Source organism: Sciurus carolinensis, chromosome 5 (genome assembly GCF_902686445.1).
Source record: "Sciurus carolinensis chromosome 5, mSciCar1.2, whole genome shotgun sequence".
Lineage (NCBI taxonomy): Eukaryota > Metazoa > Chordata > Mammalia > Rodentia > Sciuridae > Sciurus > Sciurus carolinensis.
The window spans coordinates 165428143-165441329 of NC_062217.1; the positions used below are offsets into that span (position 1 = coordinate 165428143).

At 54.8% G+C, this 13187-nt stretch overlaps 1 protein-coding gene across 1 annotated transcript in view; it reads left to right on the top strand.

The window, feature by feature from the left end:
- The window catches only part of Grk5 (G protein-coupled receptor kinase 5), a 193651-nt gene that overhangs the window by 138796 nt on the left and 41668 nt on the right, over positions 1 to 13187 (top strand). The window contains exon 4 of the mRNA XM_047552297.1: positions 6604 to 6681. Within this exon, the coding sequence (XP_047408253.1) occupies positions 6604 to 6681 (78 nt within the window). The remainder of the gene's footprint in view (positions 1 to 6603; positions 6682 to 13187) is intronic.

Consider the following 13187-nt stretch of genomic DNA (forward strand, 5'->3'; position numbering starts at 1 on the left):
GGAGCCACGGACGGGTTTCCAGCAGTGTGCAGTGCAGACTGACTTGGATGTTTAAGGGATCCCTGTTTTCCACATTGGAAACAGGCTTTGGGGGCAGAAGTGGGAGTGGGGCCATCTGCCAAGGGGCTGTTGTAGCAACACAGGTGAGCGTGCATAGTGGCCGAGCCAGTGTGGAAGCGGGTGAACAGGGGACGTGTTTCGAATGCAGAATTCCTGATGGGTTGGGGATGAGAGAACAAGTTCACTGTTCTGACAACTGGAAGAATGAAGTAAGGACTGGCGTCAGGAAGACCCTGTTGGGGCAAGATCGGGAGCTTCACTTCCCGCCGAGCTTCTTCAGCACTCTGTGGAGAGCCCCAGCAGCCACCCCATGGAGGTGTCCAAGCCTGCAGCTGGTGGGGAGGGTCTGCGTTGGGAACAGAAACCTGGGATTGCCCGCATACGGCTGGGCCCTTAGGCCCCGGGCTGGCCTCGGGCTGGCCTCGGGCTGGCGACCTCACCCAGGAGATGGAGAGGCGATGAGGGCCAGGGACTGCCGCTGGCTCGAGAGCCGCTCCGCATCTGGGAAGTTGGGGCGGCGGCAGCTTTGGGACCTGTCTGGAGAGTTGATGAGGCAGAGCAGGGTGAGGTTGAGCCCAGGAGCAGTGGAATTTTCCAGCCGCGTGTTCTGCTAGCCGCTCGTAGTCGGCTGGAGAAGGAAATATAAACGCCGTGGATGCCCCTTTCATCCTGGCCGTGTCGTCTTCCCGTCGCTGGGCCTGTACCAGGAGTGTTGTTGGAAAGGAAACGTGCGTCTGGCTCCCGCGTTAAGGCGTCGAGCGCCCTTTGCGTACATCTCATCCAGGTCACTGCTTGGGAGAGACTCACCGTCCCTTCTGCACTTTTCTCTGTGTCCCTGGGAAATAGCGAGGTCATTTCATCGCCTGACTTGACGTCAAGTGACCGGCCTTTGGACGCTCCTTTTACGCACGAAGGCTTTATTGAGTTTTCCAGAGCTGGCGTAGCTTCTCGTCTGAAATTCGTTTTTTCTTCCGTCCTGACTGGAACTCGGGGAGGAGGAGGCAGCGGTGCCCTGGGTGTGCTGCGGTACCGCCCAGCGCTCCTGGGCTCAGCCAGCGCCGTCCACGCCGTTCCCACCTCGCTCTTGAATTCCCACCAAGCGGAGCTGATTAAAAATAACCCATCCTCAGGCTCTGACGCAGCCCCAGGATGTGCTCTTCCCCGCCTGATCTTAATGGCTGCATTTCTCGAGTGGAGCAGAGGCTGTGGCTATTGTCACGGGGACCCGAGTGATTTTCTGGGAGCAGAACTGTTGGTGCATCTTTCAGGAGGCTGCAGGGGTCCGGTCAATGATCTCTGGATGGCAACGAGGCTTTGGCCCGCTGGTTGGATGGGGAGGGGCTCAGGCTACTGTGAACCTGCTGGCCACGGGGTCTTGCCTGAGCGTCTTCTACATGGAGGGTCTGCTCTCCAACCTGCTCTCTGGGGTCTTGACCACATCCTGGCCTGTTTGAAACCCTTCTGTCCTCACACTTGAGTGTGACCTGAAGTTCTCAGGTCTCTTCTCTTAGGAGGTGAGGGAGGGTTGGCCGAGCCGGCTTCACTTGGGGCTCTCTCTCGCAGTCAGGGCTTGACCTCATGGAGCTTAACCCTCTGGTTAAAGGAAAGATGGAAAAGTAAATAAGTAATGAAAATTTTAAATGAAGCAAATCGGCTGAGTTTGAACCCTGCAGAGTATTAGTTATCACATCGCAGCAGCTCAAAACAGTAATGAGCAATTTATGATCCATGATTTTGGTGGGTCAGGAATTTGGGGATGGTTTAGCCAGTGCTCTTGGCTCGCAGCCTCTTGAAGGGTCGCATCGGTGGCTCGACCATGACTGGAGGTTCTGCTTCCCAGCTTGCTCATGCGACTGGCAAGTAGGTGCTGGCTGTGGACAGGAGGCCTCCGCTCTTCTCCTGTGGCCTCTCCATGGGATTGCACGAAGGTCCTTACACCACGGCTGACTCTCTGCAGAGTGAGCCATCCAACAGAACAGAGCCCAGATAAGGGCGACATCCCCCACGGCCTTGTCTCACCTTCTATGATGCCATTCCCCCAGGTCGTACAGGTCAGACCTACTCGGTCTGGAAGTGTCTTCTCCAGAGCATGGATGGAAGGAAGCCAGGGTCACCAAGGGTCATCTGGGAGGCTGGGGCTGCAGCTAGGAGGTTATAGCAAATGAAATCTCGTGTCTGGAAATGGTAGAAGACATTCCAAGTCATTCAACGATCACAGGCAATCGGTAGCTGTCACCTGGCTTTAGGTGTACTGGATTATCTGCAGTGTCATTTTAAGTGATCTGCCCTGCCTCACCAGGGAAACTAAGGACTCTGATTCTTATTTATGGGCCATATCCATTGTTTGTCTGTCTTTCTATCACTGCTTTGAGCTTCCCAAAGGGAGAGGGTAAGGGATGGAGATAATTCCTCAGATTCACATAGAGACTCTCAGGACTGTTAGTAAAGCCAGACCCTGGGTCCAGGGTCATCTTGAGAAAATGGGCCAAGTGAACATCTGTGGGGTTGTCTGGCCTCCTGTGTGCCCTCTCAGGGCTGAGACCCCTATTTCCAAATTATGTGACTGCCTTTGAAGCTGCATGTTCTGAATGATGTCACCCCAAAATATAGTGGGTTGAAGAAGACTGAGCCAAACTGAGCCAACAGATCCTTTCTCTGGAACTGACAGACTTGAGGTGAGTTCTCTGTAGAGAGACCTAAGTGGATACCTTGCAATGGTTGACCACCATATTTCCTGCCACGACTACCATGATGGCACAGCCAGTCGGCTCTGAGGAACAGTGAAGCCTCCCCACCCCTCAGATGAGCCAGTGGGTCCAGAAGGGCTGGTGCTGCTGGGCCCACCTGCATTCCTTCTCCATGGTTTGGTCCTAGGAACCAAGAGACGACAGTTTTACCTGAACTGGGTTAGGTTGGGTTCTTTCCACTCACACGCAAAAGAGTCACAGGGAAAGCCCAAACCCTGTGCATGGTGTCGGGATGACCCTTGGCTGTGGGCGAGGACAGGGAAGTGCTCGGGGGGAACAGAACAGCGGCGAGGCAGGGATGAGGGTGGGGAAGCCCCTCTGGCTGGGGACCACGACTGGGCCTCTCCCCTTCCCCAGAGAGGTGCCCCTCACCGCGCCTGCCTCTAGCCAGGACCTGAGTCACAAGCTGGGAGTTGTGGGACTGTCAGGAAGACCTGGGGTCACCTTGGGGCCACTTCTGCATCCTCATTCTCTGCTTGGTGTGGACAGGGATCCTCTCTTCCCTTCCTTGCCTGGTCCCATCCCATCTGTGGCCCTGAGGTGGGCCAGTGACTCCTGCTGACCCAGCCTGAGAGGGCTGCTCAGGTGGAAGCCATGACCAGAGGATAGCTGCCCAGGTGGGCACAGGGTTTGGGGCTGACCAGGCCCATCAGACCTCGGCCCCTGGAGGACGCCTGTCCATGCACTGCTTCTGCATTCTAGCTGGGAGGCCAACAAGAAGCAAGATCAGTGCCCACCCACCTTGCCTGCTGCCAGTCAGTCCCGGGGAAACGTGCCACTGGTGCACCAAGGCAAGTGTTTGCAAGGGCAGTTCACAGAGTGCCCGCGGGGTGAGGAAATCGGTGGCAGCTGATGCTCTGTCACCTCTCCACCTGCAAGGATAAGAGAGCAGCATGGAAGAGGCTGGCCTGCAGGAGCTGGGCTCAGAAGAGGGGTCCAGGGACCCACGGTACTACGCAGGGAAGAAACAGACAGAAAACTGCCCACCGTCACTCTGCCTGTCCACATCTGCAAGGGAGGGGCTCGGAGGGGCAGCCCTGCTGACGATCAGCACAGACAGCATGCTGGGACCAGCGTGGGTGGACCCATGGGGAGCCATGCTGCTGACCAGGCTTGTCACTGGTCTCTGCCTCTCAGACGCTGGAAAAGCTGACCACATCGACAGTTACAGAAGCCTGAAGTGGCAAGGCCTCAAGGCATCTCTGACTTCATCTTCCTGCCAAGGCAGGAGAGGGTCTCCAGGGAGAAGGAGGAGCACCAGGCCAATCGGGGCCAAGCAGAACCCAGTGGCAGATTCTGCTCTTTAAAGCAGTGTGGCTCCTTTGGATGCATGGCAGGTCTTAAAAATCATCTGGGGCAAAAGTGTCTTCCCCGCCAGGACCTGTTTCCCTGGCATTTTCTGGAATTGATGATGCAGTGCGAGCTGACCAAGGCATGAAGTACCAGGGGGTCAGCTGGGCTGTCCAAGACTCTGTGCCCTGGCAGCCGCAGATCCACCAGTAATCCTGTGTACCCCAAGCTCAGGGGGCATTTCTCTCCCCACATCAGGACAGTACCTGCTCCCCAGGGCAGTCTGTCCTTGTGTCTGGCATGAATCTCAGCACACGGAAGCCCAGGGTGTGGTGCCTTGGTTGGCACCTGCAGTGTGTCTGGTGGGGAGTTGCTCTCGGGGCTTTGAGCTCGGGGCAGGGCCATGGAGACAGATGGGCAGGAGAGCCAAGAAGACTGAGAGTCCCTTGTTGAGGGAGGGACAAGGCCAGCCTCCCACTCTAGCAGCAAGGGACTCTGGTGCAGATGGAGTTCAGCATTGTCCCTTGCATCGTGTTTACCTCTGTTTTTTGAAGGGGTTGTCTGGCTGCCGTTTCCTGAGTCGGATCCAATACCCGGCCAGGCGTTCCCAGCACGGTGGTTCCTGGGGTGGTCCCGCCTTGTGTCATGGGATCTGCCTTGAGCTCAGCCCATCTAGCCCAGATGCCAGGGGGCCTTCTCTCTGTAGGTGGCCTCTCAGGATTGACCCCCACCAGCCCTGGACCCCCACAGGGGTCCCTGTGAAGACGTGGCCTGTCACTGCAGGTGACTTGATTAGTGTGGAGAGCCCAGCCGGAGGCCTTCTGTCGGTTTCTACCTCCCAACACTAATGCTCCTGTGGTGGCCCAACATGGACTCCTCAAAGAAAGGTCTTTTGATCCTGGGCTGGGGAGGCCTGTCCCCATGTGCTCCTGGCTGCCTCCCTGCTGAGCTGTGCTCCCATCTGGTCTCTGCTGGGAGGCAGCTGACCTGAAAGTGATGTTATTCTTTTCTTAGCGTGGGTTTCAGTACCCAGAGCAATAATATTTTCAGCTGGTTGTTGAGGCTGATCAGTGAGCCCAGGCCTCCATTTGGTTAAACGGAACCATCTCCACAGATGTATTTTGGGACAGTGCGAATCCAGTGTTCTGGATGGGGTGGCGTTACCCCAAATGATGGTCGGCCATTTGCCCAGAGCCTGGGTCTGCAACCTGACTGCATTCCTACATGCCCAGTCATGAGTAGGGACATCCAGGGGAGCAGGACGCTGGTACTTCTCTGCTGTCCCTAGGGAAGGACAGTCAGTGGCTGCAGAACCCTCACCCTTCAGACAGGAAGCTGTTGCTTAGCAGCTCTCTTGGATTTGAACCAGTTGTTCAGCCTCTTGGAGCTTCGGCGTCTTCTTCCATCAATTAGGAAGAGTCATGCCTACCACATGAGCCTGTCAGTAATCCATGCAGTGTGTCCGTGTGTGCCTGTGTGTGTGCAGGCACGTGAGAGAGAGGACTGTTGAGGAGAAAGATACAGGAAAAGGTCTCCATAAAACATCCCAAGAAGTCACCACCCAAATCAAATCATCAAGAAAGCCTCCAAATTTCACAATTCATCTTGATGGAGAGGAGTCATTGCCTCTGGAGAGAGGCTGTGACTTGGTGGTTCAATGGGAGTCAGGGAATGGCAGGCCAGGCCTCACTCTTCTGGTGCTGTGTGACCTTGGGCACGTCCTTTGCTTTTCTAAGCTTCCATTCCCAGCCCTATAAAATGAGAGGTTAGGTTCCTTCTGGAACCTAACCCCCAAGGTGCAAATGGTTGTAGGGTTTGAATTTCCCCATTGGGGATTGTGGCTCTTGGCTCTCTCATTGGAAGAGAAATGGCAAGGCAAGGACTCTCGCTCCCTGTAGCCTGGAAATGGGCCTGGCTCCTCTGGAACTTCCAAGTGCTTGCTGCCCTTTCCCTTCATCCAGGAGGCTCTCCTGACTGGCCTGGGAGGAGTTGGACCCAGGACCCTGAACTCTGAGGTTGCCTTGAAGGTACCACAGGTGCCAGACCCCGCTGCACTTTAGACAGGTTGAACACACTGTCCAAGGGTGTGTGACTTGTAAAGTCTGAGTGACCCAAGGCAGCCTTTCAGTGGGTTCCAGTTGGCTGGCCCATTCTTTTCTAGTGGTTTCCTTTGATTCATCTAAATTGGTGCTCCTCTACCCCAGCTTCCAGATGTGCCCTCCTGGCCACCAGAGGGTCTAGCCTGCTGCTCAGGGCACCAGTGTTTGTCCAACTCCGGTGGTTCTCATATGCAGCCTGCATGGAGAACGCTGCTCTTAGAAGCAGACTTCTGGGGAGAGTGTGGTATAATGTGGACTGGACGTTGAACTGCTTGACAGGTCTTCCCCTCTCTCTGGGGAAGAAGATTGGTCAGGTGGCCTCTGAGAGGTCTTCTCCAGGGATTCAGGGTACTCTAACTAAGCTCATGAGCAAATCTGTTATTGTTCTTTTTCTCCTTCTGTTTTAGGCAGAATATGAAGTTGCACCAGATGAAAAACTGAGAGAGAAAGGGAAGGAAATTATGACCAAGTACCTCACCCCAAAGGTAAGAGGTCTTCCAGACCCTGCAGTAGGAGGAACAGGAGGCACTATCCAGAAATATGGGCCCCAGGCCCCTGCCAGGCCGTGTGGGGCCCCATGAAGTGCAGGGCTGGTGGCTTCCATTGGTCTCCAGAGACCTGGAACTCTCATCTTCTCCCAGAGGGTGTCCCTAGTCAAGCAGTCAAGAGACGGGGGTCCAGATCCGGCTGGTGTAGGGGAGGAAGCCTGCTTATTGAGGGCTAGTGCCTTCCATGGGTGGTTGCCTACCACCCACACCTGTGTGTTTGGGGCGGGACAAGAAAAGGCCTAGCTGAATGGGAAGTACCTGGAAGAAAGGCTCACCAGGGGCGGCTCTGAGAGGTCAGAGAGCAGAGGGCCGGGAGCCATCAGGAAGGTGGGCACAGGCCTGGGACTGGACAGTCAGCAGGGCACACCGGAGAAAGTGGAGCATTCCCAAGTGTGTTCTGGAGAATAACAAAGGGTGAGGGGCACCCTCCCCCTACCTCAGCACCCACTGCATGGAGCCAGGTGGAACCATCCTGCGGGTCCTGGCCACCTGGGTTCTCTGGGACCTACCCCCTCTTGACCCAGCATGACAGAGAAGTCTGTTCTCGGCCTGTTTAGTGTTCTGCTCACTTGGTCAAGCCAGTTTCCCTCACTGGGCCTCAGTTTCCCTTTTCTAAAAGTGGTCTCCCTGACAGACCCACCTCTGAGGCAATGAGAGCCAGGGACGAGACCTGCCTGTGAACATGGGTCCCAGGACCCATGGTGGCTTCATCCTGCTCAGACCCCTGATGCTGTAGGCACCAGCCCCTCAGAGGGCAGTCCTCTTGGAAGCCACCCCAGGCCATGGGACCAGGTCCTGTCTAGGGTATGCAGTAGCTAGTGGCTGTCTCATGTCTCAGTGAACCAGGCTCTCACCCAGAGTGCGGCTCTGTTGGGTTCTGCTGAACGCCACTGCACGCATGTGCATACAGTGACTGTCAACATCACAATCATGCCCTTCTCCCTCTGTGAACTGCCACATTCCTGGTCCTTTTGCACAGTTCGGATATGGCAGGATCAATGTTTGTGAAATGCCTCCAGGTGCAGAGCAGGCCCAGCTCACTCTGGCCTAGCCATGGCCCAGGGCAGATGTGGCTGCTGCTCCCTCTGCGGGGACGTTGGGCAGTGTTGCCTGGCCTGCTTCCATGCACGGCCTGTTGGAGTCTCTGAGGGTCCTCAGGGTGCACGCGGTCACAGAGGAGTCATTGAGTGGGCCCTGCTCATCCACTGTCGCCGCCAGTGGCGTACCTATGGGGCTGCAGGTGGATGCATTTTTGATCTGTTGGTCACACCGTGAACACTGTGAACACCCTTCACATAAACAGGGACCCGAGTCCAGAGGAGGCGAGCAAGTGCCCCAGGGGGATGATAAGAATAGCAGCTCCCTGGCTACTGTGGAGGTGTCAGACACCTCCAAGACGGTATTGCTGATGGCGTCAGCGTCCTCGAGATACTCCCGTTCACAGACAGGCTGCCAGGCCCCACAGAGGCGAGTCACTGATAGGCTGCAGCAGATAGTGTCTTCAACTGCCCTCTGCCAGGTGTCTTCTGCTGCAGCTCAGCTAGGCCCTGTCCAGCTCTCCATTCACACCCTCTTTGAGGCTGTGTCCCCAGAAACGATGTTGACTAACAGGCTGAGGACCTGCTGTGTCAGGGTCCTTGTCTCCTGCCGATGCTCCAGAGGTTGCTCCGGAGAGCTGTCACCTCCCAGGGCAAGTGGCAAGTGGCAGAGCAAGAACTCGAACCCACCTCTGGGTGATTCCAGGGCCGCAGGCCTTTCCCCTGGGGTGCATGACTTCCTGCCCTCTGAGGGTGTGGAGTGCTCCCTCTACCCAGCCTTGCCGACGGTCCTCCCCTTGTTCAGCTGGGGTGGACGCTGGCAGCCAGAGCAGGACATGGGCAGGCTCCAGGGCTTCCCTGTTGCCCCCCGACCTGCCTCATCCAGAACCCTCTGCCAGCAGACCCTGATTCGGGGCCTCCAGCCCTGCCTACCTCTGCTCAGAGCAGCCTTCTCTCCTGGAGGCTTGGGCCCAGTGGCCCCCTCAGCTCAGTTGGTTTTACAAGTGCCTTCGTGCCTGCCAGCATTTCTCCTTAAGTACTCCTCAATTTTTGAAATTTAAACCACACCATCTGTTACAGCCCCAGGGCCTGGGGGAGGCAGTCTCTTGGGTCGACTGCTTTCCTACCATAAATTTTGCCCTGCCCCCACCCTGGCCTTCCATGAGGAGCTAAGAGCCCACCGTGCTTCTCAGTGCTGCCGAAGCCCCAGGTGCTACAGCGAGGGACCCGGTGAGGAGCTGAGCTAGTGGATAATGCCCCTGCCAGCCCCCAGAGCCACTGTCCCCCACATTCAGATCATGAGTGCCTAGGGGCCTTCTCAAGATACAGCTCACAGGTCAGCTCCAGGCAGCGTTTTCGGAGTGCAGCTGTGGGACCCTGACCAGTCGAGAGGCCCTGGGCAGCATGGTGTAGGCTGTGCTGCCTGCCATCTCCCCAGCGAAGCTCGCCCAGTGCGTGAGCACATCGAAGCTCCGAGAAGTCCTGCTACGAGGTTCCTATTTACTGCTAACAAAGCATTTCCCAAACTAATTTGTCCACAAAACTTTTTTTCCCCGCATTCTGCTGGATACCCCTGGGGCTGCAGAACTCATCCTGGGGCCTTGACCATTCCTCCTCCTGCTCCAGCTTCCTCTTCCTGTGATCGCTCCCACAGCCCCACGCTGGACTCCAGCCATATCACTTCCCAACATTTTTTTTTCCCCCAGTACTGGAGTTGAGCCCAAGGGTGCTTTACCACTGAGCTACAACCCCAGTGCTTTTCACCTTTTATTTTGAGAAAGGGTCTTGCTGAGTTGCTGAGGCTGGCCTAGAATGTGCGATCTTCCTGCCTCAGCCTCTTAAGTCACAGAGGTACAGGCACGTGCCACCACGCCCGGCTCCCAGTCTCATCCTGGTGTCCACATCTTCTTGGTCTTCGTCCAGGATGTTGATTGGAAGGCGCTGCTCCCTACTGGGTCTTTGTCACTTCTGTTTCTGTCCCTGCCCAGTGCTGACCCCTCCAATGCACAGGGCTCTGCTGCCCCCCGTCAGAATCAGTGTTCCTGGTCCGGCGGTCTCTGAGCACACTGCTGCACAGTGCCTCCTTGTTCCGAGGTGGGGTTCTGAGCAGCCCACCCTGCGGAGTAGGAACAGTACATAGACGAGTTAATGCAGTGTGGCTAGAGTGGTGCCTGCACTGGGACGTGGGGTCCTGAGAAGCCGTCCCCAGCCCGCCTAGATGAGTCAGGGGAGGCCTCTGAGAGCTGAAAATGCTGACACGGGTTGGAGAGAAGGCGGCAGGGGAACAGATTCAGGAGGGAAGAGCCTTTCACAAGCAAAGGCATAGAGCAGCGGTCCTCACCTGGGGACTTTGGCCCCAGAGCACGTGGCAGTGTTTTGGGACATTGGCATAATCAATGTGGGGGACGTGCTACTAGTATCAAACAGCCCGAGCCAGGGATGCTGCTGAGCGCCCTGCACACCTGGCTGCCCCACCACGAAGAATGAGCCGATGGCAAGTTAGCCATAGTACTGAGGCTGAGGGCCCTTGGTGCAGAGCAGTTCAGGGGTGGATGGTCACTTGGTAGGAGCGAAAGGTGGGGGGTGGCCCTCTGTGTCTGACACCGAGTATTTGCCCTAAGCCAGGATGGGAAGTCCCTGCTCCAAGGACATGCCAATGCCTGGGGCCTCATCCCCCTCCCCAGGGCAGGGTGTCTTCAAAGCTTCCACCCCCAAGGCAAAGGCCACTCCTGGACACTGCTGCACATCCTGCAGCAGTTGCCCACACCTGGCCAGCTCTGCTCTGGGGCCATTATAGGACGTGAGGCAGCAGTGGGCTTTGGGACTGGCTGAAAGTGGCTGGAGATCTAACCAAGAGGCAGCAGAGTGAGAAGGTGAGATTCAGTTCAGGGAGACCTGGGTTCAAAGCTAGATGCGACCTCTTTTATCAGCACACTGATAAGGTCACTGAACCTCTTGGTCCTCTGGTTCCCCGTCTGTGAGTGGGTGGGGTGCTAATAAGGATCACAGTACAACCAGCGAGGGCAGCACGCTGCTGGTGCATCCTAGACGCCGAGCCGGGTCCTCTACCTTCCCTTCCTCCTCTGAGCTTTCAAAATCAGGCTGTTGAGTGAGGAAATCATCCCATGTGGAACTCAAGCTGCAGCACTGAGAGGCCAGGAGGGCCTGGAGGCCCCAGCCGCAGAGGGCACCAGGGAAAGGCTGGACTCGTTAACATGCAGTGTATCCGTCAAGATGATTAATACAAGCTGCCACAACAAACCAGCCCCAAATCTCAGGGGCCTCGCACAACAAAGGTTTCTCTTTCTCACGCACAATCCGATTGGGTCATCTCACTCTTGGGTGCTTCTCCATGGGTGACGCAGAGATCCTGGCTGTTTTTGTGGCTCCTCCATCTTGAACATGTTGTCTGGTGGCCACCACCAAAGGGGAAGGGAGGGATGAAGGGGCACAGGAACTTTAACTGCCTTGACCAGAAGTGGTACACATCACTTCCTCTCAAGGTCATTAGTCAAGAGGAAGGCTGGGGAACGTACAGACACCTGTAAAACCAAGTGAACACACCCGGGAAGCCTCCTCACCCTCAACCGCCAAGCTGAAAACATGGTCTGCGTGGCAGGCGAGCCTCAGGTGTGGGGTGGAGGGCCAGGAGCCCTCTGAGCGTTGTTCCCAGGCTCCTTCGCTCAGAGGCCCTGGAAGGGAACCCCATGGTCAACCAGATGTGCATGCTGGGCCCTTGAGGACCTGGACCAGAAGTGTTGCCAGCGGCGGAGAAGGAAGGGTCACCCTGATCTGAGGTGGACCAGGAAATATTCCTTACTCTAGTAATAAGTAATAATAAGTGACCATGGAAACAGTATTGTAGGGCTGGCGTCGTGGCTCAGTGGTGGAGCGCTTGCCTAGCATGTGTGAGGCACCGAGTTCGATTCTCAGCACCACATAAAACAAGAATATGGTGTCCATCTACAACTAAAAATATTTTTTAACAAAACAGTATTGTATATCACCTAGCATTACAGACTTCATTTTTAAAACAGTAGCTTTATCAAGATCTTATTCACATACCACACACATTCACCTTTTCTAAATCTACAATTCAGTGGTTTTAAAAATATTCAGTCTTGCAACCCCTAATTAGTGTTTTTTTTTTTTTGGTACCAGGGATTGGACCCAGGGGTGCTTAACCACTGAGCCACATCCCTAGCCCTTTTTATATTTTTATTTAGAGACAGAATCTCACTAAGTTGCTGAGACTGGCTTTGAACTCACAATCCTCCTGCCTCAGCCTCCAAGCTGCTGGGATTATAGGCGTGGGCCCCCATGTCCTGATACCACTATCTATTTCCAGGACATGGAGCACCCCAAAAAGAAACTTCATCTATACCCATTAGCAGCCTTGCCCTGTCCCCTTCCTCCCAGGTCCTGATAACCACTCACTAGCTGTTCATCTCTGGGCCTATTTTGGACATTTTACATCAATAGAATATTATGTGGTATGTGGCCTTCTGTGTCTGGTTTCTTCAGCAACATAGTGTGTTCAAGGTCCATCCGTGTTGTAGCGTGTATCCACATTTCATTCCTCTCTGTGACCAAGTAGTATTGCCTTGTGTGGACATTTCACATTTCACTTACCTTCTCATCGGTCGACAGACAGGGTGGTTTCTACTTTTGGCTGTGATGAATCACCCAGCATGAGCATTCATGTGCGAGTTTTGCGTAGACTTGTGCCCTCTTCTCTCTTGGCTGCAGACAGGTGGGCTGTTGCAGGTCAAATGGCGACAGTGTGTGATCATTGGAGGAACTGCCAGACCATGGCCCCCAGTGTGACCGCTGTCCTTCCCAGCAGCACCGAGCGTTCCGTTTTCTCCATGTTCCCATCACTTGTAATTTTCAGTCTTTTTTACTTTATCCATCTTGGTGGGTGTGAAGTAGTATCTTGACATAATTTTGATTTGCATTTTCCTACTGACTAATAAGGTCGAACATCTTTCCATATGCTTGTTGACTATTTGTGTATCTTCTTTGAAAAATGTCTTCAAATCCTCTGCCTGCTTTAGAATTGAGCTGTTTGTCTTTTTAATGTTGAGTTTCTGGAGTTCTTCATATGTGCTGCTTGCAGGTCTCTTCTCAAATACATGATTTGCGGATATTTTCTCCCAGGCTGTGGGTTGTTGTCTCACTTTCTTGAGGGTGCTCTTTGAAGCACAAAGGTTTTTAACTTCAACTTCATTTTTGTTAGTTGTTTTAAAAGTATTTGTTTTGCTTTGTCTTATCTATTTTTATATGCAGTCCTCTTTTCCTTGGGGGACAGGGCATGTATGGGGACAAAGTAAACAGATCCTCCTGTCCCATGAACCATCCCTCCTCTGGAGAACGAAACCCTGTTGACTGTCGGGAAGGTCAGGG